Here is a 21,411-nt window from a genome sequence, read left to right as displayed (position 1 = left end):
CCCCCCCTTCTCCTTCCCCACGGTGGAACAGCCGAGCGGGGCAAGTCGGGGTGGGGGGGGGGAGAGAAGCGGAGCAGCGCTTCCCCCCCCCCTTCTCTCAGAGTGGTACAACCCACAGAGCGGTGAGCGGAGCTGCGAGGAAGAGTCCAAGAGGGCGAAGGGGGGGGGGGGGGGGGGAAATGGGGAAGGGTGGAGGGGGGCGCGCATGCGCGCTGCTTCCCTCCCCGCCTTACCGGCCGGCTCGCAACCGGAGCGGAGACAAAGGCGCGCCGCCCCCCCCCCCCCCCCCCCCCCCCCGCTCCATTCCCGCCCCGGTTATAACGCGCCCCCCCCCCCCCCCCCCCCGGTATCGCGCCGTCTCATGGCTGCGGGGGCGGCTTCATGCCCGGGGGGGAGCTGGAACCGGAGACGGGTGGGAGTCCGGGCGATATGGCGGGAGGGCGTCGGGGGGGCGGCGGCAGCGGTAGTAGTAGTAGTAGTAGTAGCAGCAGCGGTAGCGCAGGCGGTGGGGTCTCGGTGAAGATGGCGCTGCGCCGGGCTTACTCCATCAAGGACAAGTTACAGGCCATCGAGCGGGTGAAGAAGGGCGAGCGGCAGGCGTCGGTGTGTCGGGCCTTCGGGGTGCCGGGGGGCACGTTGAGGGGTTGGCTGAAGGACGAGGCCAAGCTGCGGTGGTTCCTGGAGCAGCTGGGGGGTGAGGTGGGCACCCAGCGCAAGAAGATGCGTCTGGCCAACGAGGAGGAGATCGACCGCGCCGTCTACGCCTGGTTCCTCGCCCTCCGCCAGCACGGCGTCCCCCTCTCCGGCCCCCTCATCCAAGCCCAAGCCGAGGCCTTCGCCCGGCAGATCTACGGCCCCGAGTGTACCTTCAAGGCCAGCCACGGTTGGTTCTGGCGCTGGCAGAAGCGTCACGGCATCTCCAGCCAGCGCATCTACGGCGAGGGCGGCCTCCCCACCGAAGCCGAGAGGGCTCCCGCCGCCTGCCCCGAGGCCCCGCCGGTGCCGGCTGCCGACGCCGGGGGTTACGGCGACGAGCAGATCTACAACGCCAACGTCACCGGGCTCTACTGGAAGTTGCTGCCGGGGCAGGCCGGCGGGGCGACGACGACGGCGGCGGCACGGCGGCGGCCAGCTCCCCGCGAGCGGGTCACCGTGCTGCTGGCCGCCAATTTGACCGGCTCCCACAAGCTCAAGCCGCTGGTGGTCGGGGGCCTTCGCGATCCCCCCAGCCTCCGCCATCACAACCAGGACAAATTCCCCGCTTGCTACCGCTACAGCCCGGAGGCCAGGCTGGGGCCGGCCCTTCTCCGGGCTTGGTTTTTTGAGGACTTTGTGCCGGGTGTCAAACGCTACCTGCGCCGGAGCTGCCTGCAGCAGAAGGCCGTGCTGCTGCTCAGCTCGCCGCCACCCCCCTCCGGGACGGGGCCCGAGGATTCCCCCCCACTGCAGACTCCTGACGGTTCCATCCGCGCCCTCTTCCTCTCCAAGGGCCCTGCCGGGAGCGGCTCGGCTGGAGGAGGAGGCCGAATCCCGGCCCCGCTGGAGCAGGGGGTGGTATCCGCCTTCAAGCAGCTCTACAAGCGGGAATTGCTGCGCCTGGCCGTCTCGTGCGCGGCCGGCGGCGGCGGCGGCTCGGGTGGCCCCATGGACTTCGTGCGGTCCTTCCTCCTCAAGGACATGTTGTACCTGGCTGGCCTCTCCTGGGACCTCATCCCTCCTGGCTCCATCGAGAAGTGCTGGCTGCTGGGGCTGCGCGCCGCTTTCGAGCCCCAGCCCGGGGAGGAAGAGCACGGAGATCCCCCACGCGGGGAGGAAGGCGGTGGGGACAGCAAAGTCTTTAGCGACCTGACCCACCTGGCCGCGTTGGCCTACAAGCGGTTGGCTCCCGAGGAGGTGGCCGACTGGTTGCACTTGGATGATGCGGCCCCGGGTACGGAGGAGGACGATGGGGAAGAGGATGCTGAGGAGGAAGGTCCCGGGGGCTGCGGGGGAGAGGAGGATGAGGAAGAGGCAGCTGCCGGAGATGGGGGTGGCAGAAGGGGTGGGGAAGGAGGGGATGCCTTGCTACCCACGGCTCGGGAAGCCATCAGAGGTCTGGAGACGGCGCTGCGCTGGCTGGAGGGTCAGGACCCCCGGCAAGTGGGGCCGCTGAAGCTGGTGCAGCTCCGCTCCCTCATCAGCATGGCCCAGCGGCTGCACCGCGGCGGCGGCCCCCATTCCTAGGGCAGGGTGAACCGCGACCTCTCGGCTACCAACCGCCCCGCTTGGGGTGGGGGGCATGGGGCTGGGGACACCCCGGTTGTCCCAAGGGGGCTGGCGGTGGAGGTGCCAGCTCCCCTCACCCCTCCGTCACGGGCAGTCCCTGGTGCTCAGGAGGCTCGAACGCCCCTGGGTTACCACAGCTATGGCGGGGGGTTACAATTTAGGGCTAACGGGGGTTTTTGTGCAACAACTCCTCCGTACGTTGCGTATTCGAGGGTTGTTCCTCACCCTAAGTATATTTAGGAGGTGCTATTTTTTTAAATCTCATGAGATTGAGCGGGGGTGGCCCCCTGGTCACCGGCACCGCTAGAAGGGGGTGGATGCCCTCCGTGCTGCCCGGTCCCCCCGACCCCGTGGGGAGAAGGGCTGAGGGAGGGATGTGCTCGGTGTCACCGCGAGGAGCTGGGACGATGGGGGAAGTTACGCTAAGTAATTCCCCCATCTCGGAGCGGAGCTGAGGTGGGCACAGCTGGCTGGACAGGGACCACTCCTGGTGTGCCGCAAGGCAAACGTTCTGCCCTGAAAGAGGCTGGTGACGCCCTTCCCGCTGCCAAAACGGAGTCCTGTTAAACTGGGGAGGTTTGGGGCTGGTTTGAGACAACTTTTTTCATGCACTGGATCGGTACAGGGACAGTTGGGTGGCATCCGAGAAGCTGTGGCTCCTTGGAGAGGGTCACCTCCATCATTCCCATGACAGCCCCACACCTGGGAACGTCGGGACCACGGAGACCTGCTGAAACAGGTATCATCATCCGAGCATCCTCGCGAAGCTGAAGGCTCCAGGGATGGGGGTTGAGGTGTCCCCCCGCCAGGGTTTGCGGGGCGGCTGGGGCTGGAGGACGCATCTCGCGGTGCAGGGGAGACGGCTGCCGGTGTGACGTGCATCGCGAATTGAGATGGGAGCGGGGAGAGCTCCCGGCACTGCCTTGAAATACCAGAGGCATCAGATGTGAATTTAGCAGCTCTTGACCTGATTTGGATGACATTTTAGCCTGCTTAGACAAATTATTGAAAGGACGAAAACAAACCCAACTCATCAGTGCTGCCGTGCCCCGTGTCAGCAGGCGGCGTGGGTGTTTTTACTTGTCGGGTCTTTGTCTCATAACTTCAGAGTTTATGGAAATTAAATGGATTTTTATTCCCACTTTGGGGTTTCCTTCTGTATAACGGTCACGCGGAGCCATCCTAGCGGGATGGGGGGTGGCAGAAGGGGGACCTGCGTGCGGTTGTGTCCTCTTGCTGTGGTCTTCTCCATCGTGTTCCCCACCTCTCTGCAGCCCGTTTAACGTGGCAGGGCCAGACAGGCGCCCGAGCTGCTGTGGTTGCTCCCTAAATTGAGTTTTTTACTTTTATTAGTAGCATTAACTTGCTGATAAATGAGTTTGCCAGGGAATATAGGGAGGAGCAAGAAAAAAAAAAAAACACACAAAAAGTCAAATTTGGAGCTGAGGTTTGTCCTTTCAGATCATGAAACTCCACTGCAGAACCAATGTCAAGAAAAGCTTTGGATTAGGGGAGAAGTGCACTTTTTTTCCCCCGCAAACCCAACCGACCTCGATTTCTGCTGTTTGGCTGCTGCCAGGTTCACAGCCAGTGTGCTGCGTGGTGTCTCACCCATTTCATGCTTCTCCCTTAGCTTTGGTTTTCTAATGGTATGTATGTGGGGCTTGATGCTGCTGTGCTTGAACGCAGACTTCTATCCACCAATGGGATATAATAATGTAAAATCATGTTTCAATTTATTTTTATAATCTTTTGCACCAAAAAAAAACAAACCATGAAAACATTTTAGAGGTTGGGACGTGGCTCACTTCAAGCAGTAGTTTGTGAATTAAAGAAGTCTTCAGTTGGTTGACAAGAATGTTGCCAAGCTCAGAAAGTACCGGCCTGGAGGTCTTCACTTCTCATGTAGGTCAGCCTGGGTGCAGTCACTGCACCATTTGGCATGGTTTGGGAGGTGAGAACATCGAACCATTGAATGGTTTGGGTTGAAAGGGACCTTCAAAGAACATCTAATCAAACCCTCCTGCCTTGGGCAGGGACATCTTCCACTGATCAGGTTGCTCACAGCCCCATCCAACCTGGCCTTGATCACTTCCAAGGATGGGGCATCCACAGCTTCTCTGCACAATCTGGTCCAGGGTCTCACCACCCTCCTCGTGAAAAATTTCTCCCTTATGTCCAGTCTAAACCTACCCTCTTTCAGTTTAAAACCATTGCTCTGTCTTTCTTATTGAAAGGCCACAAGAAGATCTCCCCGGAGCCTTCTCTTCTCCAGGCTGAACAACCCCAACTCTCTCAGCCTGTCTCCATAGGAGAGGTGTTCCAGCCCTCGGACCATTCCCGTGTCCCTCCTCTGGACCCGCTCCAGCAGGTCCGTGTCTGTCTCGTGCTGGGGACCCCAGAGCTGGACGCAGTGCTCCAGGGGGGTCTCACCAGAGCGGAGCCGAGGGGCAGAATCCCCTCCCTGGACCTGCTGGCCACGCTGCTCTGGATGCAGCCCGGGATCACTTGGCTTTCTGGGCTGTGAGCGCACGCTGCTGGCTCATCCTATTTTTCACCCCTTGATACCCCCAAGTCCTCCTTTGCAGGGCTGCTCTCAATCCCTCGATCCCCAGTCTGCGTTGATACTGGGGATTGTGCCAACCCAGGTGTAGGACCTTGCACTTGGCCTTCTTGAACTTCAGGAGGTTCACGTGGGCCCTGTTTTCCAGCCTGTCCAGGTCCCTCTGGATGGCATCCCTTCCCTCAAGCAAATCAGCTGCACTACTCACCTTCGTGTCATCTGCAAACTTGTTTAGGGGGCACTCAGTCCCACCATGTATGTCATTGATGAAGACATTTAATAGTATTGGTCCCAGTACAGACCCATTGACAACGTTTGTTACTGGTTTCCACTTGGACATTGAGCCATTGACTGTAACTCTGGACATGGCCATCCAGCTGATCCATCTAAGAGTCCACCCATCAAAACCATCTCTCTCCCATTTAGCGGCAGGAATGTTGCGTGGGACCAGATCAGAGGCCTTACAGAAGTCCAGGTAGATGACATCCGTAGCTATTCCCTTGTCCGCCAATGCAGTCACTCCATCGTAGTAGGCCACGATGTCGTGTGGCACAATTTGCCCTTGGTGAAGCCATGTTGGCTGTCTCTATAATCACCTCCTTACCTTCCATATGTTTCAATGTGTCTTCCAGGAGGATCTGCTCCTTGATCTTACAGGGCAGGGTGAGGTGCCTCTCCTGAAGGCAGGAGTATTAGCAGTAAGGTAGTGGCAATAATTTACTTGCAGTGAGTGCTGGCTTTTTTAATAAAATTAATGGAATTTAAGCTGGTTTTGTTAAAACTAGCGCTTAGCAAAATCGTGAAGGTCATCAGCATCCTGGCTTTGGGATTGAACATGCCACTTCTCTGAAAGACACCCTGAAAACCCAAAAGCCTTTAGGAGGACACGTGGAGATGGGGAAGGGGCAGGGGATGGGGTCAGCCACGTCACAAGCGGTGGGGCTGGATTTGGCCATGGCTTTTTGGCCAGATACGTTAAAGGGTGCTATGGAGGACACAGAAGAGATGGAGACGCCCAAGAATGAAATCATAAGGCTGCATATTTCAGAGATACCGGCAGAATTGCCTTGGAGGGGAACTGGGGACAGGGCAGGAATAAAAGCAGGCAGAAGAAGGACAGAGGAGCTACCAAGTGGCTTCAAAACCTTGAGGACCGCTGTTTCTTTGCACCATGTAGGTGCCATGAGCCCCTTCCCTGGCTACACAGCGAAGCAGAGAGATGGGCAGGCTCAAGTTCCGTCTCCGGCTTTTGTGTAGCTTTGCTAATTAATTAGGTGCCTCGAGAAGGTGCCCAGGGAAGTCATGCCTTGGCATGAACCGGCAGCGCCGTAGGGCTGCCGCGTCTCTCTTGGCTTGGTGCAACTGGCGTCTGGGGTGACGGCATCCCTGGGGACAGGGTCAAAACCACGGGAGCTGGAGGCTCAGCATCCAGCTGTTTCACCAGGGATGTTTTGCCCAGAAAAAGCCTTTCATCTTCAAAGCGGTTTGCAAATCATCACTAATTGCATCCGTGCAGGTGCCAGGAGGCAAACAAAGCTTAATTAGGGCATGCAGAAGGCTCAGATCCTCTCCAGATAGGCAAGCTTTGAGTTTCTCTTTCCCTTCATGTGCAGCACCCCGGGGCAGAGAGCGGGTCTGGACTTCCATCCTGCCGCCTCGCTGCCGGAGAGGGACCTGTCTGCAGGACCGTGGTGCGATACTGGTGCCTGGCTGGGCTGGGAGGTGGAGGTTTTTCAGCTGGTTGACTTCTCGCCCGTGGTTCTGGAGTGTGAATAGCAGCTCCATGTTCATGCCTGCATCTCCGGAGCCGAGCAGAGGAGGAGGCATTGGTGCCCATGTGTAACCCAAACACCGAGCACCCCTGCTCGGCATTGATTTGGGAAATCAAAGCCTTTCTCTGTGCTCGCCCCCAGAGCATCATCCTGCCAGCTCCCCACTTCTCAAGGTCCCTTAGCATCTTCATGGCACCTGCGATGGTCCTTGCTTTCTGCCGCAGCGATGTGGCCGCTCTGCCCAGGCCCGGCAGGCTTGACTTGGGATCACCCTGTCCCCAAAAACCCATCCTCATCCCTGTCCCCAGTGACATCCATCCCAGCACAGCGCCAGCGAGCGTAGAGCCAGCATGGCACCAGCTCCTTCCCTGCTGGCCCAGGGACCCGTGGCTGTCACCTCCCCGTGGAGGTGACCTCATGCTGGGTGCAGTAGCCCCCCCAGGACCGAAGCAACCAGAAAGAGCCAAGCCTGTCATCATGCTGCCCGTGTTTATTTGGTCCCAGCCCTGCAGAGGTAGCACGTGGCATGAACGTGGGTCCACGCCATCTCCCACCTCCAGCCAGAGTCTCCCAGGGGTGTCGGGGTCCCTGAAGGGGTTCGGTCTGATCCCCATCGCCCCTCTTGCCCCGTGGGGGACAGGATGGAGGGGCTCATCCCCAGCCAGGCCGCTAGTCCTCGGCCATGTCACGAGCCCGGTTCGTGGCCGCCTCCACGGCGTTCATGACGGTGGCCCGTAGCGCGCCCTTCTCCAGCTGGTGCAGCGCATGGATGGTGGTACCCCCGGGCGTGCAGACATCTCCTCGCAGCTTCGCCGGGTGCTCCCCCGACTCCAGCATCATCTTCGCTGCACCCTACGGGAGACCAGGGTGGGTCAGAGAGAAGGGGACCTCCCAAATCCCGTTCTCCTCGCCCAGGGATTGGACGGCAGCATCCTCCCATTGCCCACACCCCGTGGCAGAGGACAAGGTGCCAAAGCATCTCTCCCACCACCGTGCCCTTTGCTGTCTCCTGGTGGCCTCATCTTTGGTTTCAAGAGGGGAAACTGAGGCAAGAGGCCATCCAGTGCCTCCTCCCTCGGTCTGCCACCCTGCTGGGTGCTGCAGAGCCCAGGGCAGCGATGGAGATGGGGTGCCCGAGCCGGGTGGGAGCTGCGGGGCAGGAGAGAGAGGAGCAATGCCGGGTGTCCCGAAGCGACAGCACCGACTTACCAGCAGCGTCTGAGCCGCAATCCTGCTGGCTAAGCTGCCCGGCATGCCCATCTTCACCGCTCCCTCGGCCAAAGCTTCGGCAAACAGGTAGACCTGGCGGAGAAGAGCATCGAGGGTGAGCACGGCAAAAGGTGGGACCCCAAGCCCCAACTCCGCACAGGTGGGATTTCTGCCAGCATCCTGCGTCCCGCCGGTGAGCCGGTCAGTGCCCACCGAGCACGGGTGCTTACGTAGGCCACCCCGCTGCCGCTGAGGCCGGTGTGGATGTTGATGTAGGATTCGGGGACCTCCTCGCAGAGCCCGCAGGAGGACAGCAGGCTCTTCAGCAGGGCAGCTTCCCCGTCACCAGCACCACTGCCCCGGGCGAAGACCATCGCCCCTGCCTGCACCACGCACGGCAGGTTGGGCATGAGCCGCAGCACCTTGGTCCCGGCGGGGAGAAGCTGAGGAGAGATGGGGATGGGAGGAGAGGTGCCAGCTCCGGGCAGCACCCAAAGGTGCCCTGAGACACCGGTGGGTATCACCCATTGGGACTGTCGGAGAAGCGCGGTCCGTGGGGAAGGACCTGGGGATGCAACCCGGGTGGGGACAGAGCTACAGCGGCGTGTCCTTCTCCACGGGCCTGGGTGCAAATGGAAGGAGGAGGAGGAGGAGGAGAAGGAGAAGGCTCACCCGCTGCAGTGTCTGGAGGGTGACGCCAGCCACCAGTGAGACAACGATGTGGTGGGATCCCACAGCAGGACGGATCTCCTGCAGGACGCCCGGCAGGATGTGGGGTTTGGTGGCCAGGAAGACCAGGGTGCTCTCCTGCAGCACCTCCAGGTTGCAGTGCGTGGTCCGGCAGCCCGACTCCTGCCAGCGGGCAGGGAGAGATGTCACAGCCCGGCACCCCCCACCCCCGGCACCCCCCACGGGCAAGGCACGTTTTCATGCAGGGACACAGCTTGGGGACCCGTTCCGGCCACAAAGCCACCGAGGCTTTGCCTGGATTTCGCCCAGATCTGAGAAGGACGAGCCAAAGCCCTGCATGGGGGGAAAGGGTGCCCCGAAATCGTGACAAGGGACACCCCAACATGCCTCCCACTGCTGCGGCCACCGAGCGGGGTAGCTTGTCATCCCGCATCCCCACTTACCCGCCAGGCATCCAGGTTTTTGTCCGAGGGAGCGCTGGCCAGGATGCTGCTGGCTGGTACCTTCCCTTGGGGAACACGGGGACCGGGGTGAGCAGCCGGGGTGGCCGCAGGGTGGTGGGGACACCCCAGCGCAGCCTGGGCACCCTGATCTCAGCCGGGGTATGCTCCTCTCCTCCAAACCCAGCCTGATCAGCCTGGGAGACATGGAGCAAAGGGGGCCGGGGCCGGATCCTGCCAGTCCGGCATAAATCCCCCATGGGTCAGCACGGGCACCCCACGGGGACGGCTGTGGGCACCCCGTTGTGCCACAGTGCAGTGACAAGGGAGGTGACCCCAAAAGCAGGGGCTATCTCCCAGCTTCTGAGTATGGTCAGGGCTGTCCCCACACTGCGCTATGGGGCAGGGACAACCAAGGACACCCGGGGAGGAGGGACAGGGCTGTGTCCCCGCTATCTGTGGGGCAGGGACCCTGAGGTGGGGGGCAGGGGACCCCGAGGAGGGGAACAGGACAGGGCTGTCCCCACATCTCCACAGTGATCTGTCCGACAGGGACCCCCATGGAGAGGAGGGGGACAGGACAGGGCTGTCCCCATGTCCCCACATATCTCTATGGGGCAGGGACCCCCGGGGAGGGCAGGGACCTCGGGGAGGGGGGCAGGACAGGGCTGTCCCCGCGTCTCCACAGTGATCTGTGCGACAGGGACCCCCATGGAGGGCAGGGACCCCGGCGAGGAGGACAGGACAGGGCTGTCCCCATGTCCCCACATGTCTCTATGGGGCAGGGACCCCCACGGAGGGGGACAGGACAGGGCTGTCCCCATGTCCCCACATCTCTCTATGGGGCAGGGACCCCCAGGGAGGGGGACAGGACAGGGCTGTCCCCACATCTCTCTATGGGGCAGGGACCCCCGGGGAGGGCAGGGACCTCGGGGAGGGGGACAGGACAGGGCTGTCCCCACGCCCCCCCATGTCTCTATGGGGCAGGGACCCCCGGTCCGCCCCCCCCTTGCCCGTACCTGCCCGCAGCAGCCCCCGGGCCAGGCCGCCCGCCATCCGCCCGGCACCCACGAATCCCACCCGCAGCTCCACCGCCTCCATTCCCGCCGGCCGCCGCGCGGGCACGCCCCGCCCCCTTCGGGCCCCGCCCCACCCCCTTCGGGCCCCGCCCCGCCCCACCCCCTTCGGGCCCCGCCCCGCCCCACCCCCTTCGGGCCCCGCCCCGCCCCACCCCGAACAGCCATTGGCAGAGCTCTGCCCGCCCCTGCCCGCCCATTGGTGCCGCCTGGCTATAAGAGGCGGGGCCTGAGAGGAGGGGCGTGGAGCTGCGCGGGTGCCACGTGGGGGCGGTGGCTGTGTCCGGGGTGGAGCCGCTCAGCGTCACGCGTGGCCCCCCCCCCCCGTGGAAAAGGGGGGGACACGACACGGTCCCCAGCCCTTCCCACACTCTCCCGGGACTGGGGTCAACGCCACTGGTACAACTGGGTGTATTGGGAAGGGGGGGGGTGTCCCCCAAACCTCTCCTTGGATTTGGGGGGCTGCTCCCGGCCTCGGGGTGCCACCCACGCCTTTTCTCCCCCGCAGGACCCCCCCACACACCATGTTGTCCCGGAGTTGCTGGGCTTTGCTGTTTCTCTGTGTTACTGCTGGGTTTTTTGGGTGGCTGGGCCTCGGCACCCCCCCAGAGGAGTTGGGGACCCCCCCGGAGCTGGGGATCCCCCCACACATCCCCTTCGAGATGACCACGGGTGACGACCGGTTCCAGGCTGAAGCCACGAGCCGGGGCCTGACGCATCTGGACTCCTGCCACTGTCAGGTGTGGCCGTGGGGCTCCCTCCTGGGAAATGGGGGTCCCCAGGACCCCCCACCCTGGGCAACCATTTTGCCTGGTGTGGGGTGCCCTGTGCTGGCATGGGATGGTTTTGGGGGGGGGGGGTTAAGGTCAAGTGCTGTGGTGGGCTCGCACCTTTCTCTTTATTTCACATCCAAAACCAGCCCCTCCGTACCCCCACCCTGGCCGTGCCGGGAGCACCCATGGGTGCTGAGCTCTGCTGACACCAGTGCTGCCGCCAGGTCATGGTGCGGCTCCGCTCGTCCTGTGCCGACCTGAATGAGGAGGAGGAGGAGGAGGACGCGGCCAAGCTGGGGGTGGACTTGGTCAACAGCCCGGCCAGCGCCGAGGGTCACCGGACATACCCCTGCATGCCAGACAAGGTAAAGTACCGGGACAGGGCACCCCAAATCCTCTTTTCTCCGATTCTACCCCAAATCCAATGCAATTTGCCACCCCCCCCCCAAATCCCAAACTTTGTAGCCACAGAGCCCGAGCTGCACCCAGCCGCCTCTGCTCAGCCCCTCATCCTCATTTTGGGGTAAAACCAGCCCTGTTTAGCCCATTTCCCTTGTGGCAGGTGGGAGTTTCCACTCCCGATCCCCCTCCCACCCCCTCGCTTCTGAAGGCTTTTCCGAACCCTCTTTCCCCAGCACCGTGGGGTGGAGGTTAAACACTGGGGTCTCGTTTTGGAATGCTGAGGGAGTGCCTATGGGGAGACACAGCATCCACCTCCTACGGTGGTGCTGGGCATCGCCATGGGGGGCTGTGGGGCCACCCCCCATCACCAGCACCCCAATATTCACCCCAGGAGGGGCAGGAGGAACGGCCGGCAGGGTGGCTGCGGCAGAGACTGGAGACCCCCATCCACCCCAGCCTGCAACGGCCGGCACTGGACAAGACCATCATCACCGGCGGGCAGTACTGGGTGGCCCAGCTCATGGAGGACATCACCCAGCGGATGGGTAAGAGCCACCAGCTGGAATGTTACTACGTCCCCATGTCCCACCTTGGGGACAGACCCAACCTCTTGTGCCTCCCTACAGGGAACGTGAGCAGCCGGGGGGCCGCGGGGCTCCGGGAAGGGCACCGGGTTGTCCTGTCTGACATCCACCACACACATGAAAAAGATCAGGACGTCTATTCCCAACTAGGTGGGCACGCAGCAAACCCCGTTCCCGTCTCTTTTTTGCACCGGGACACCTCTGGGTGCAGCTCTCCCAGCGGAGAGTCTCATCCCGATGCCGTATCCGTCTCCTCCACGTGCAGAGAGCGACCTGGCCCTTCTCCTGGCCCAGCAGCGCCGGGTGGAGGAGGTGATGGAGAAGCTGCGGCAGGTCAACCAGAGCCTGGGGCTGATGCTGGCGACCATGGAGGATGCACGGAGCCAGCTGGAGAACCACCTGCAGCACTTCCACGCCATCCTCAACCCAGCCGGTGAGCTGGGGATGGGTGCTGGAGGGTGGATGGGTGCCGGCGGGTGCCAACGCCAGGCTCTTGCTCCCTGTCCCGCAGGTTGGAGCCCAAGTGCCATCTCCACCTGCATCCTACACGGCTCCTACTTTGTGCTGCTGGTCGCACTACTGGTGCCCATGCTGCCCCGTGCCATCCTCCTCCTCTTCTTCCTCGCCTCCAGCGCCCTCAGCGAGCTCCTCGGCATCCCGGCACTCTCCGCTCTCCTGGCCCTTGCCGTGGCAGGTGGGGACGGGTGGGGGGGGACCTGACTGGGGACACGCTGCCCTGGGGGTGCTACGGGGGGTGGGCTGGGGGGGTGCTCTGCCCTCTCCCACCCTCTCACTTCCCTGCAGCGCAGTGGCTGGTGGCGGCCGGCCGCCACGGTGCTGGGGGAGCCTGGCTGGTGCTTCCGCGCAAGGACCCCCATTACCGGCTCACCTCCACCCCAGATAGGTAAGGATATGGTTGCGGGGGGGGAGGACGTGCATGGCACCCTTGGGAACTGCTAGGACCCAGCCTTGGGCACCCGTCCTGGATTTCCCATCCTGCTGCCATCTGGCAGAGGTCCCCAGGGTGGGCTGCTGGTCCCCAAGAGGGGGCAGGACACATCTTGATGGCTTGCCTGCAACTTTTGGGCACCTTGTCCCAGCTCCCTGCCCTATTTCAGCCTTGGAGGAGGGTGCGGGGAGGCTGGAGAGGGGGCTGCCATCGTGATGGGGGTGAGGAAGGAGCCACCAAGGTGGTGGAGCTCCAGGTTTCCTTCTTCCCGTGTAGGGAGCACGAAATGGAGCTGTTGCAGGAGGAGCTGGAGAGGATGGAGATGAGCTGTCTGCAAGGTGAGAACTGGCCAGGCAGGGGGACACGGGAGAGATGACCATGAGGTGGGATGTGTGGTGGCTGTAGGACAGGGGTCTGAAGCCCCAGCATATCCCCATCCTGTGCTGGAGCATGTGCGTTACCCCAGAGTGTCCTCAGGCTATTCTAGGGCATGCGCACCACCTCAGGTTGTCCCCATCCAACACCTGGGGACAGCAGCTCTGGGAGTGTGTCACCACCTGTGCCATGTTCTTGCAGATCCCTCGTGCCTGGAGCAGCCCCCAGGGATGGCAGGGGACACCCCTTGCTTAGCGGGGTGGGTGTCACCCGTCCGCGGTGCCTGGAGGACAAAGCTGAGCTCGTGTGGGGTAAGCCTGAGCTGGGGGGGGGATGTCCCCAGGTCCCCAGGTTGGGCCAGACCTTTCTCCTGGTGGCCAGCTGGGTCCCCCTGAGGGTCAGTTCCTCTAGGGCTGGGGTGTCCTCATCGTGACTGTACCTCTGGGTGCTGGACACCCTGGTGAGAGAGGGGCCAGGGCTGGGGACGTGACGCCTAAAGAGGACTTTTGGGTGGAGGGGTGCGTCCTCCAAGGATGGCCAAGGCACCCATCCTGCATGACCCACATGTCCCCTGGGTACAACTCCTGCAGCACAGGACGGTCACTAGGGATGGAGGATGCTCTGTCTAAACCCTTTCTTCCCCAACCAGGTGATGCTGGAGCCGGCCCCAGGCACTGGGAAGCGCTGGGAGCCCAAACCCTGCAGCGTGAGCCAGTCTCCGGCCAGCAACTTGTGAGTACCAACCATAGAGGACAACCCTTCTCCAGGGACACCAGGGGCTGGCGTCACCTTGGGGTGCAGCCAGTGACCTGCCAGTGGGGGGACAGCCCCGTTGGGGGCTTCCTGCGGTGCTGATGGGTCTCTCCTCCGTAGGTCCTTGCTGTCCCCACGGTCCCCATGCCAGGGGCTCACCAAGGCTGGGCAGCGATGCCGGAAGAAAGCCATCCCCGGGCAGGACTTCTGCCATGTCCACAGCACCGGTTGAGCTTCGTGCAGCAGCCTGGCCATGGACTCATCCCCCCATGTTTGACCCTCTACCCCCTCCCACAGGAGTTTTAAACCCTTTTTTTGGCTCTTCCAGATCCTGGTGGAGAACACATAGTGGTGCTCAGGACCCTAAGGGTGCTATTCAATGTGGGTATGGGACCGTGCTGCAGGGCAGATGATCCTCACCCCACCAGTTTTATGCTATTTGCATATATTTCAATAAATGTCATATTTACAGCTCTAGCCTTCCCCGTTCTGGTTCCCCCTGCCCCTATCCTGATGCTGGGGCAGGGGTGGCTTTGCTGGGGTCTTCAGGACCATCCCCATGCACCGAAAGCAACAGCAAATGCCTGGCTGCCATTCCTGTGCCAGAGGAACCCTGATAGCCTTCCCTTTATTACAGCCTAATTACAGGTAATTAGCCTCTTGGACATGGCCAAGGAAGTGGTGGTGGCTCCAGTTGGCTGCTACCACCTGGTCTGGGGTCCCAGTGATTTTGGGGTGCCCCGACCTTCCTCCCCCCTGCCTTGGGTGTCCTGCACCGCTCCCAGCAGTGGGCAGGAACATGGGGTCTGCTCGCTGGGCTCTGACCCCCTTTTACTTTGGAAATGTCACTGTCACAACCCCCCCCGCACCCCCAAGCCCCGTTCTTCTGCCCCACCAAAGGACAACCCTGAGTTGAAGAGGATGATGCCGGTGCCAGGTGATGCCGGTCCCGGTGTCGCGTTGGCCCATCATTTCCTGGCGTTGGCATAGTTGGTGCTGAACCAGGTGCAGGTCTCCTTCACGGCTGGGGAGGGAGAAGATGGGATGGGTTTTGGGATTGGGAATGCAGTTTGTTCATTGAATCATCAAGTGGTTTGGGTTGGAAGGGACCTTTAAAGGTCATCTAGTCCAACCCCCCTGCCATGAGCAGGGTACATCTTCAACTAGATCAGGTTGCTCAGAGCCCCGTCCAACCTGACCTGGAATGCTTCCAGGGATGGGGCATCGACCACCTCTCTGGGCAACCTGGTCCAGTGTTTCACCACCCTCACCGCAACAAATTTCTTCCTTATATTTAGTCTGAATCTCCCCTCTTTTTGTTTAAAACCATTACCCCTTGTCCTATCGCTACAGGGCCTGCTAAAAAGTCTGTTGCCATCTTTCTTATAAAGCCCCCTTTAGGTACTGAAACGATGGACCACCCTGATGCCGCCAAGGCTAATTGCAGTGGGTAGGACCTCCGTGTTTCATGGAGCCCCCCCACCTCACCTTGCCTGAAGGGTGTGAACTGGAAGCCGGGCAGGTAGCGCCGTAGCTTGGCATTGCTGGCCGTCTTCTTGAACTGCCCATCTGCTTTGGTGGTGTCAAACTGGGGTGGGAGGGATTAAGGGAAACCAAAGCGGGAGAAAACCAGGTCTCACTTGGCCCCACCATGTCCTGGCTGGGGCAGTGGGTGGGATGGTCAAGGTGCAGCTCTGGACCATGCCATCTCCCCTGGAGCTCTCCAGCTACTGGTGGCAAGTGGGGTGCCCCCCATGCCGCAGCAGCCCTGCAAACGAGGGGGGCTAGCTTGCAGTGAAGGATACAAGAAGCTCTCCCCTGAAATCCATGGCTTCTACGATTGCCTCTGCTGCCTCTCTGATGGAGACTTCATCTTCTTCTCCCACTGTGGAGAAGGGCATGATTGTGGCTGTTCCCCCATCCTCTTGAAAAGGGGCTGGAGGGTGGGGGGGCGGACAGGGCTTACCTGACAAAATGATGGGCTCCACCTCATCATATTCCCGCAGGACCCAAAGGAAGAGCCGGGCCAGGTCCTGCGGAGGGGCAGATGGCTCTTGGGGGGTGGCTGCTGTCCCCCAGCCCTCCCATCGCAAGGGGACCCAACCCTGAGGATGGCCAATGCTGCCCAGGACAACCCAGGTGGGCTCAGACCTTACGGGGGTCCAGGCACCAGCCCCCCCCAGACCCATACCCTGCCCTCCCCAGGCCGTGGGAGGCGAGTGCTCCCCGAGGCCACACATACCAGGGAGTAGATGAACTGTCTCCTGGGCTTGCCCGTGCCCCAGACAGTCAGAGCGGAGCCAGTCTCTGCAAGAGGAAGGAGAGCATGTCCATAAACATCGGAGCCACCTCCATCCATCTTGGCTACCCTGCAGAGCAGCTCATGGAGCAAGCAAGGGAAAAAAAAACCCGAAACCAACCCTCCCAAAAAAAAGCCATAAGAAGTCTTGCCACACTCACGTTTGGCCAGGTAGACCTTGTGGATGAGCCCTGGCAAGACGTGGCCATCCTCGATGTTGAAGTTGTCGTGTGGCCCGAAGACATTGGTGGGGATGACGGCGGTGAAGCGGCAGCCGTGCTGCTCGAAGTAGCCCCTGAGTGAGAGCAGTGGGGGGGGTTGCGGGTGGGTTGTCCATCAGCTACAGTCATCCACCCCTCTGGCACAGAGCTGTCCCCAGAAGACCCCGGCCAGCAGCATCTCCATCTGCTGAGCCCAGGTATCTCCCCAGCTCTGTTTAATTCTTGGGAGTCCCAGGGGATTCCCCTTGCCCTGATAATCGGTGGGTGCTCGAAGCCTGCAAGGGCTCTCCCATGTACCCCTCGCACCTATTCTGGATGTCGATCATCCTCTTGGCATAGGAGTAGCCAAAATTGGAGCTGTGAGGTGGCCCGTTGTGAATCTGGAGACAAAAGAGCAGAGAGTTAAGAGTTAAGGAGGGCAGGGACCCCTCCCTGGACTGTGTACGGGGACGGAGATGCTCACCATAGTCTCGTCGATGGGGTACGTCGTCTTGTCTGGGAAGATGCAGGTGGAGAGGCAGGAGACCACCTTCTGCACTCCCGTCTCGTAGGCCGAGTGTAGGACGTTGTCGTTGATATGGATGTTTCTCCTCTGGGGATGAAGAGATTTGTCAGATCTGTGGGGTTGGGGCCCCCAAAACCCTGCATCCTATGGGTAATAACTCATTAATAACTCTAGAAACCAGACGAGCTCTGGTTTTGCCCTGGGAGCAGAGCAAGCCAAGTCCCTGTGTCCCCATGTCCCAGCATGGGGAGAGCATGGGGTTGTAGCATCCTCAGGGACCCCGATACCGCCCGTTTGCTGGGCGCTCACCCAAAAATCCAGGTTGTAGCGGATGTTTTTGAAGAGGCCCCCAACCATGGCGGCCAGATGGATGACGTGGGTGGGCTTGTGCTGCTCGAACAGGGCTTTGGTCTCCGCGGCATTCCTGGGATGGGAAATTTTGGGGTTCAGCGGTGTTGAGGGAGCAGACTGGGGGGGGGGGTTCCCAAGCAAAAACCCACACGTTCAACTCACGTCAAGTCGGCGTCTCTGGAGGACACGAAGATCCACTCCTCATCCGGCCGCCCCTCTCCATCAGCCACCACCTTCTCGATGGCTTTCCCCACCAAGCCGGTGCCACCCGTCACCAGGATGCGCTTGGGCACCAGCCCCGCCGCCTCCGTCATGGCCAAAACCCTGCGGGGAATGGGGGGGCTAAGCTGTGGTCACCTCAGGGTGCCCCCCGCTACGGACCACCGAGCTCACCCCCACCCTGGCATGGGCACCCACGAGCATCAGCCATGAACATCAGCCACGCGACAGGTCAGTGGGATCTTTTTTTTGGGGGGTGGGGGGGTTTACCCGCTTCCACCAGCAAAAGAGAAAAGGAAAGTGGAAGCGGTGTGTTTGGCGGTGACGCGGCCAGGCCAGCAGAAACTCGTCAGCTGTAATTGCTAACTAATGAAACTGGCTGGTGGCCCGTGGGCTCCCAGTTTGCAGGTGGCACCTGGGCTTGGGGCCAGACCCTGCCACGCGGCACTGCAAGGCCTCCAGAAACGGGGGCTCACCCCACACCTTCACCGAGTCCCAGGTCTGCACCCCAAATCTCCCCCTGCACCCCAGGTCTCCTCCTGCACCCCGAGTCCCAGGTCTGCACCCCAAATCTCCCCCTGCACCCCAGGTTTGCACCCCAGGTCTCCTCCTGCACCCCGAGTCCCAGGTCTGCACCCCAAATCTCCCCCCACACCCCAGGTTTGCACCCCAGATCTCCTGCACCCCAAATCCCAGGTCTGCACCCCAAATCTCCCCCTGCACCCCAGGTTTGCACCCCAGGTCTCCGTCTGCACCCCAAATCCCAGGTCTGCACCCCAAATCTCCCCCCGCACCCCAGGTTTGCACCCCAGGTCTCCGTCTGCACCCCAAATCCCAGGTCTGCACCCCAAATCTCCCCCCGCACCCCAGGTTTGCACCCCAGATATCCTCCTGCACCCCGAGTCCCAGGTCTGCACCCCAAATCTCCCCCTGCACCCCAGGTTTGCACCCCAGGTCTCCATCTGCACCCCAAATCTCCCCCTGCACCCCAGGTTTACACCCCAGATCTCCTCCTGCACCCCAGATCCCAGGCCTGCACCCACGTCTGCACCCCATGCCTCCCTCTAAACCCCGAGTCCGAGGTCTGTACCCCACATCTCCCCTGCACCCCAAACCCCAGCCCTGCACCCCCCTCCTCCCTGCTCCCCCCCCCCCCAATTCCACCCCAGAGCCTCCCACCGCGGGGGCCCCCCTAGACCCCTCATACCCCCCCGAGGCTCTCCCCTCCGTACTGTCCCCCCCCCCCAATCCCACAACCCCCCGAGCACCCTTGCGTGGGGGGAGGCTGTCCCCCCAAACGCTCCCTGATGGGGCTGGGGCAGGGGGGAGTCCCGTCTCACCCCGGCACGGGGTTCGGCTGGATTCGGCTCGGCCCGGAGGGGTTCGGCTCGGCCCGGAGGGGTTCGGCTCGGCTCGGCGGGGCTCGGCTCGGCGGGGCTCGGCTGGATTCGGCTAGGCCCGGCGGGGTTCGGCTCGGCTCGGCTCGGCTCGGCTCGGTGGCCCTCGGCTCAGCGGGGCTCGGCTGGATTCGGCTCAGCCCGGCGGGACTCGGCTCTGCTCGGCTGCGTTCGGCCGCGCTTCCTGCCGCCCCGCCGCCATCACCGGGCGCCGCCGCTCGGCTCCTCGGGAAATGGAGTCCGGGGTCACCGGCACCGGGACCTGCCGCAGCAACCGGGGGACACCGGCACCACCACCCGTCACTTGCATGGGGGTGCTGGTGCAAGCCCAGGCGCTCGGATGCCTGCAGGCAGCGGTGCAGGGGGAGGGGGTGCACAGGTTCCCTCCCCTCCTCCCTCACACAAAGCGCTCGTCAAAAGGGGATTTTGATGAGAAAAGGCTTAATCATCTTTAATGCACTTAAGCTGAGATTAAAAATGAGCAGAGCTTTGCAGTGGGTGAGGGATGGTTTCAAAGACACACTTCCCCCCCCCCTCCCCAGCTGGCTTTTCCTTTGGGATTTCTGTGAGGCAAAGGGGATCACACCGCTCGAAATTAAAATGTTCAAAAATGGGATTAAGGAAGACCCGGCCAGGAATTCCCACTTTTCCCCCAAAAGAGATATGTCGAGAAGCAGTAGGATATCACGGATTTTTCACTCCCTCTTCTCCCTCCTCCTTTCTCCTGGGTGAGACCTGGAATGGGAACGTGCCCTTTTCCTTTGGGAAAGTCTGAAGAAAAGCTGAATCCTTGGGGACAACCTTCCGGGAGGGAGGCATTTTTTTCCCGCTGCACATTGAAATACATCACCTTGTGCTCGTGTGACCAGCTGTGTTCCATGGAAATGCCCGACCCCTCTCCCAGCTGGGTGAGTCCCAGCATGTTCCCAGGCCCTTCCCAACTCCAAAATTCCGCTCCCATGAGCGACTCCAGTCCTGGTTCCATTTCCTCGCCCCATGATACAGGATGCGGAGCCAGGGATGAAGCACTGAAGCTCCTTCTCCGTGCCAGCTAATCCCACGTCTGCCCTGCAAACAGCATCACCTCTTTCATCCTCTGTGAGACACCAAGGTTTGGCAAGAAGAAACCTCATGTTGATGTTTCCTGCATGTCCCACTCCACCTGCACCAGCTCAAGGCGGGGGATGAATCACAACTACCCCACATCCGGGTGCATCTGCGCTTCCAGCTTGCCGCATGGTAAAATTATAGAATAGAATGGTTTAGGTTGGAAAAGACATTTAAAGATCATCTAGTCCAACGCCCCTGCCATGGGCAGGGACATCTCCCACTAGATCAGGTTGCTCAAAGCCCCATTCAACCTGGCCTTGAACACTTCCAATGATGGGGCATCCATTAGACAAGCCAGGGAAATGCAAAAGGCCAAGGAAGATTCTCCATGTGCTGGTGGGAGGATAAGAGCTTCCTGCTGCATCCTGCGAACCTCGGAGACTAATTAGGGGTAACCCCTGTTTCGGCCGAGGAATCGCTGGGGGGTGGCGCAGCCGGAGCTGCTGGGGCAGCAGCTGCATAACCATGGTGCTGGATTTAAATATGGTAATTCTGAAGCTAATTACCAAAGCAATGTTAGAGCATGAGGGAAGATCGCAGGGGAGAGGTGCAAACTTGCGGTGACCGCATGGGGTAGAGCAGGGCTCTTTTGTTAATGAAATAACACCCAGACTTTTGTTATTATCTAGCAGGATCTTGTGAGTTAAGGATGAAAGCTTGGAGGAGACCCATTTCAACTGGGCAGGTCTTCTGTGTGACACAAACCAGCAGACAGCCCAGGACCTTGCAGCAGGCAGGATAAAGCTTGGGTGGCTTGGTCAGATCCCATCGCCGTCAGAGAACCGCTGCTTCATCTGACGCGTTGTTTCCATAACGAAACTTCCTTGTGGGTGACCTCTTTCCCTTGAACTGGCCTGGTTTCAGCTCCAGCCCCACTCCCTGCTCCGCCCTCCCCATTCCTATGAGGAAAGTGGGGCAGATGGGTACGAGCTGCCTGGATGCAGCCCATCCCAGCGTGGAAGCCAGCTCACAATGATGCTGTATGGCTGCGGCCAAGCTCCAGGAGGCCAGGTGAGACGCACCAGCTCTAAGCATCCCTTTCCCACTTGGCTTTCAGTTTTGTGGCTCTTTTTTATGCTTTTAGGTAGACAGCACACCAGAAGTGAGCCCCTTTCCAGGGGATGTCCTGCAGTACAGCCTGTGCCTCCCTCCTTGCGTGGTTTCAGCCAGCTGAAGTCCATTTTGTCCCAAGCAGCCCAGGTCCCACCAGTTTCCATAGGGGTTGGGGCTGGCTCCCACCAATGTGCAGCCCCTTGGCAATGGGAGAGTTGTCCAAAAGCATGAGATAGTCTTGCAGAGCCACAGAGGAGGGAGGCTGGGATGGGAATGGGAGCAACAGCCATGGCTTTTCCTAGACCCCCTTGCTCTTGCTAATGATGGGTGGTTTCTCATCGTAGGAAATACGAACCAGGAGCAGTTTGAATGGAAAATTTCTGACTTGGGGTGGGACAGGAACGA

At 61.1% G+C, this 21,411-nt stretch overlaps 4 protein-coding genes across 10 annotated transcripts; 2 read left to right on the top strand and 2 right to left on the bottom strand.

The window, feature by feature from the left end:
* The first annotated feature begins 253 nt into the window (after positions 1–253).
* Positions 254–3,406, top strand: TIGD5 (tigger transposable element derived 5). Its single transcript, XM_030012319.2, has one exon. The coding sequence runs from the start codon at positions 382–384 to the stop codon at positions 2,221–2,223; it is 1,842 nt and encodes a 613-aa protein (XP_029868179.1). The 5' UTR covers positions 254–381; the 3' UTR covers positions 2,224–3,406.
* A 3,669-nt stretch (positions 3,407–7,075) lies between these two features.
* On the bottom strand, positions 7,076–10,066 carry PYCR3 (pyrroline-5-carboxylate reductase 3). The gene is made up of 6 exons (XM_030012324.2): positions 9,959–10,066; positions 8,943–9,007; positions 8,482–8,661; positions 8,040–8,252; positions 7,810–7,902; positions 7,076–7,452 (listed from the first exon to the last, which is right to left on the bottom strand). Exons 1-6 carry the CDS (start codon positions 10,038–10,040, stop codon positions 7,270–7,272), a joined length of 816 nt encoding a protein of 271 aa, XP_029868184.1. The 5' UTR covers positions 10,041–10,066; the 3' UTR covers positions 7,076–7,269.
* Positions 10,067–10,349: 283 nt separating this feature from the next.
* On the top strand, positions 10,350–14,283 carry LOC115340555 (protein brambleberry-like). Of its 3 annotated transcripts, XM_041123170.1 has the most exons (11): positions 10,357–10,755; positions 11,013–11,153; positions 11,582–11,735; positions 11,817–11,924; positions 12,040–12,207; positions 12,286–12,468; positions 12,579–12,678; positions 13,000–13,061; positions 13,300–13,409; positions 13,748–13,830; positions 13,972–14,282. In XM_041123170.1, exons 1-11 carry the CDS (start codon positions 10,540–10,542, stop codon positions 14,081–14,083), a joined length of 1,437 nt encoding a protein of 478 aa, XP_040979104.1. In that variant the 5' UTR covers positions 10,357–10,539; the 3' UTR covers positions 14,084–14,282. The 3 variants fall into 3 exon arrangements, with proteins under 3 accessions (XP_040979105.1, XP_029868180.1, XP_040979104.1); XM_030012320.2 differs by having other exon boundaries at positions 10,355–10,755; positions 12,040–12,468; positions 13,972–14,283; XM_041123171.1 differs by lacking the exons at positions 13,748–13,830; positions 13,972–14,282 and having other exon boundaries at positions 10,350–10,755; positions 12,040–12,468; positions 13,000–13,113; positions 13,300–13,410.
* Positions 14,284–14,451: 168 nt separating this feature from the next.
* Positions 14,452–18,923, bottom strand: GFUS (GDP-L-fucose synthase). Of its 5 annotated transcripts, XM_041123173.1 has the most exons (12): positions 18,906–18,923; positions 18,787–18,805; positions 17,390–17,551; positions 17,186–17,300; positions 16,835–16,963; positions 16,678–16,751; positions 16,312–16,445; positions 16,094–16,158; positions 15,818–15,956; positions 15,657–15,736; positions 15,340–15,439; positions 14,452–14,875 (listed from the first exon to the last, which is right to left on the bottom strand). In XM_041123173.1, exons 3-12 carry the CDS (start codon positions 17,539–17,541, stop codon positions 14,820–14,822), a joined length of 1,044 nt encoding a protein of 347 aa, XP_040979107.1. In that variant the 5' UTR covers positions 17,542–17,551; positions 18,787–18,805; positions 18,906–18,923; the 3' UTR covers positions 14,452–14,819. The 5 variants fall into 5 exon arrangements, 4 of the variants coding, with proteins under 4 accessions (XP_040979107.1, XP_040979106.1, XP_029868182.1 ...); XM_041123172.1 differs by lacking the exon at positions 18,906–18,923 and having other exon boundaries at positions 18,787–18,893; XM_030012322.2 differs by lacking the exon at positions 18,906–18,923 and having other exon boundaries at positions 15,818–15,884; positions 18,787–18,893.
* Between the last annotated feature and the right edge of the window lie 2,488 nt (positions 18,924–21,411).

The sequence above is a fragment of the Aquila chrysaetos genome, chromosome 4, assembly GCF_900496995.4.
Source record: "Aquila chrysaetos chrysaetos chromosome 4, bAquChr1.4, whole genome shotgun sequence".
Classification (NCBI taxonomy): domain Eukaryota; kingdom Metazoa; phylum Chordata; class Aves; order Accipitriformes; family Accipitridae; genus Aquila; species Aquila chrysaetos.
This window is presented reverse-complemented; position numbering and strand designations above follow the sequence as displayed.

Coding starts and splice junctions, on each gene's coding strand:
- GFUS (XM_041123173.1), bottom strand. CDS start 17,541: ATGACGGAGGCGGCGGGGCTGGTGCCCAAGCGCATCCTGGTGACGGGT. Junction 16,964..17,185: donor GCTACAACCTGGATTTTTGG/GTGAGCGCCCAG, acceptor CTTCATCCCCAG/AGGAGAAACATCCATATCAA. Junction 16,159..16,311: donor CAAGGTCTACCTGGCCAAAC/GTGAGTGTGGCA, acceptor TTCCTCTTGCAG/AGACTGGCTCCGCTCTGACT.
- TIGD5 (XM_030012319.2), top strand. CDS start 382: ATGCCCGGGGGGGAGCTGGAACCGGAGACGGGTGGGAGTCCGGGCGAT.
- PYCR3 (XM_030012324.2), bottom strand. CDS start 10,040: ATGGAGGCGGTGGAGCTGCGGGTGGGATTCGTGGGTGCCGGGCGGATG. Junction 9,008..9,958: donor CCGGGGGCTGCTGCGGGCAG/GTACGGGCAAGG, acceptor GTGTTCCCCAAG/GGAAGGTACCAGCCAGCAGC. Junction 8,662..8,942: donor AAAACCTGGATGCCTGGCGG/GTAAGTGGGGAT, acceptor GCCCGCTGGCAG/GAGTCGGGCTGCCGGACCAC.
- LOC115340555 (XM_030012320.2), top strand. CDS start 10,540: ATGTTGTCCCGGAGTTGCTGGGCTTTGCTGTTTCTCTGTGTTACTGCT. Junction 11,154..11,581: donor ACCCCTGCATGCCAGACAAG/GTAAAGTACCGG, acceptor TATTCACCCCAG/GAGGGGCAGGAGGAACGGCC. Junction 11,925..12,039: donor GGACGTCTATTCCCAACTAG/GTGGGCACGCAG, acceptor CTCCACGTGCAG/AGAGCGACCTGGCCCTTCTC.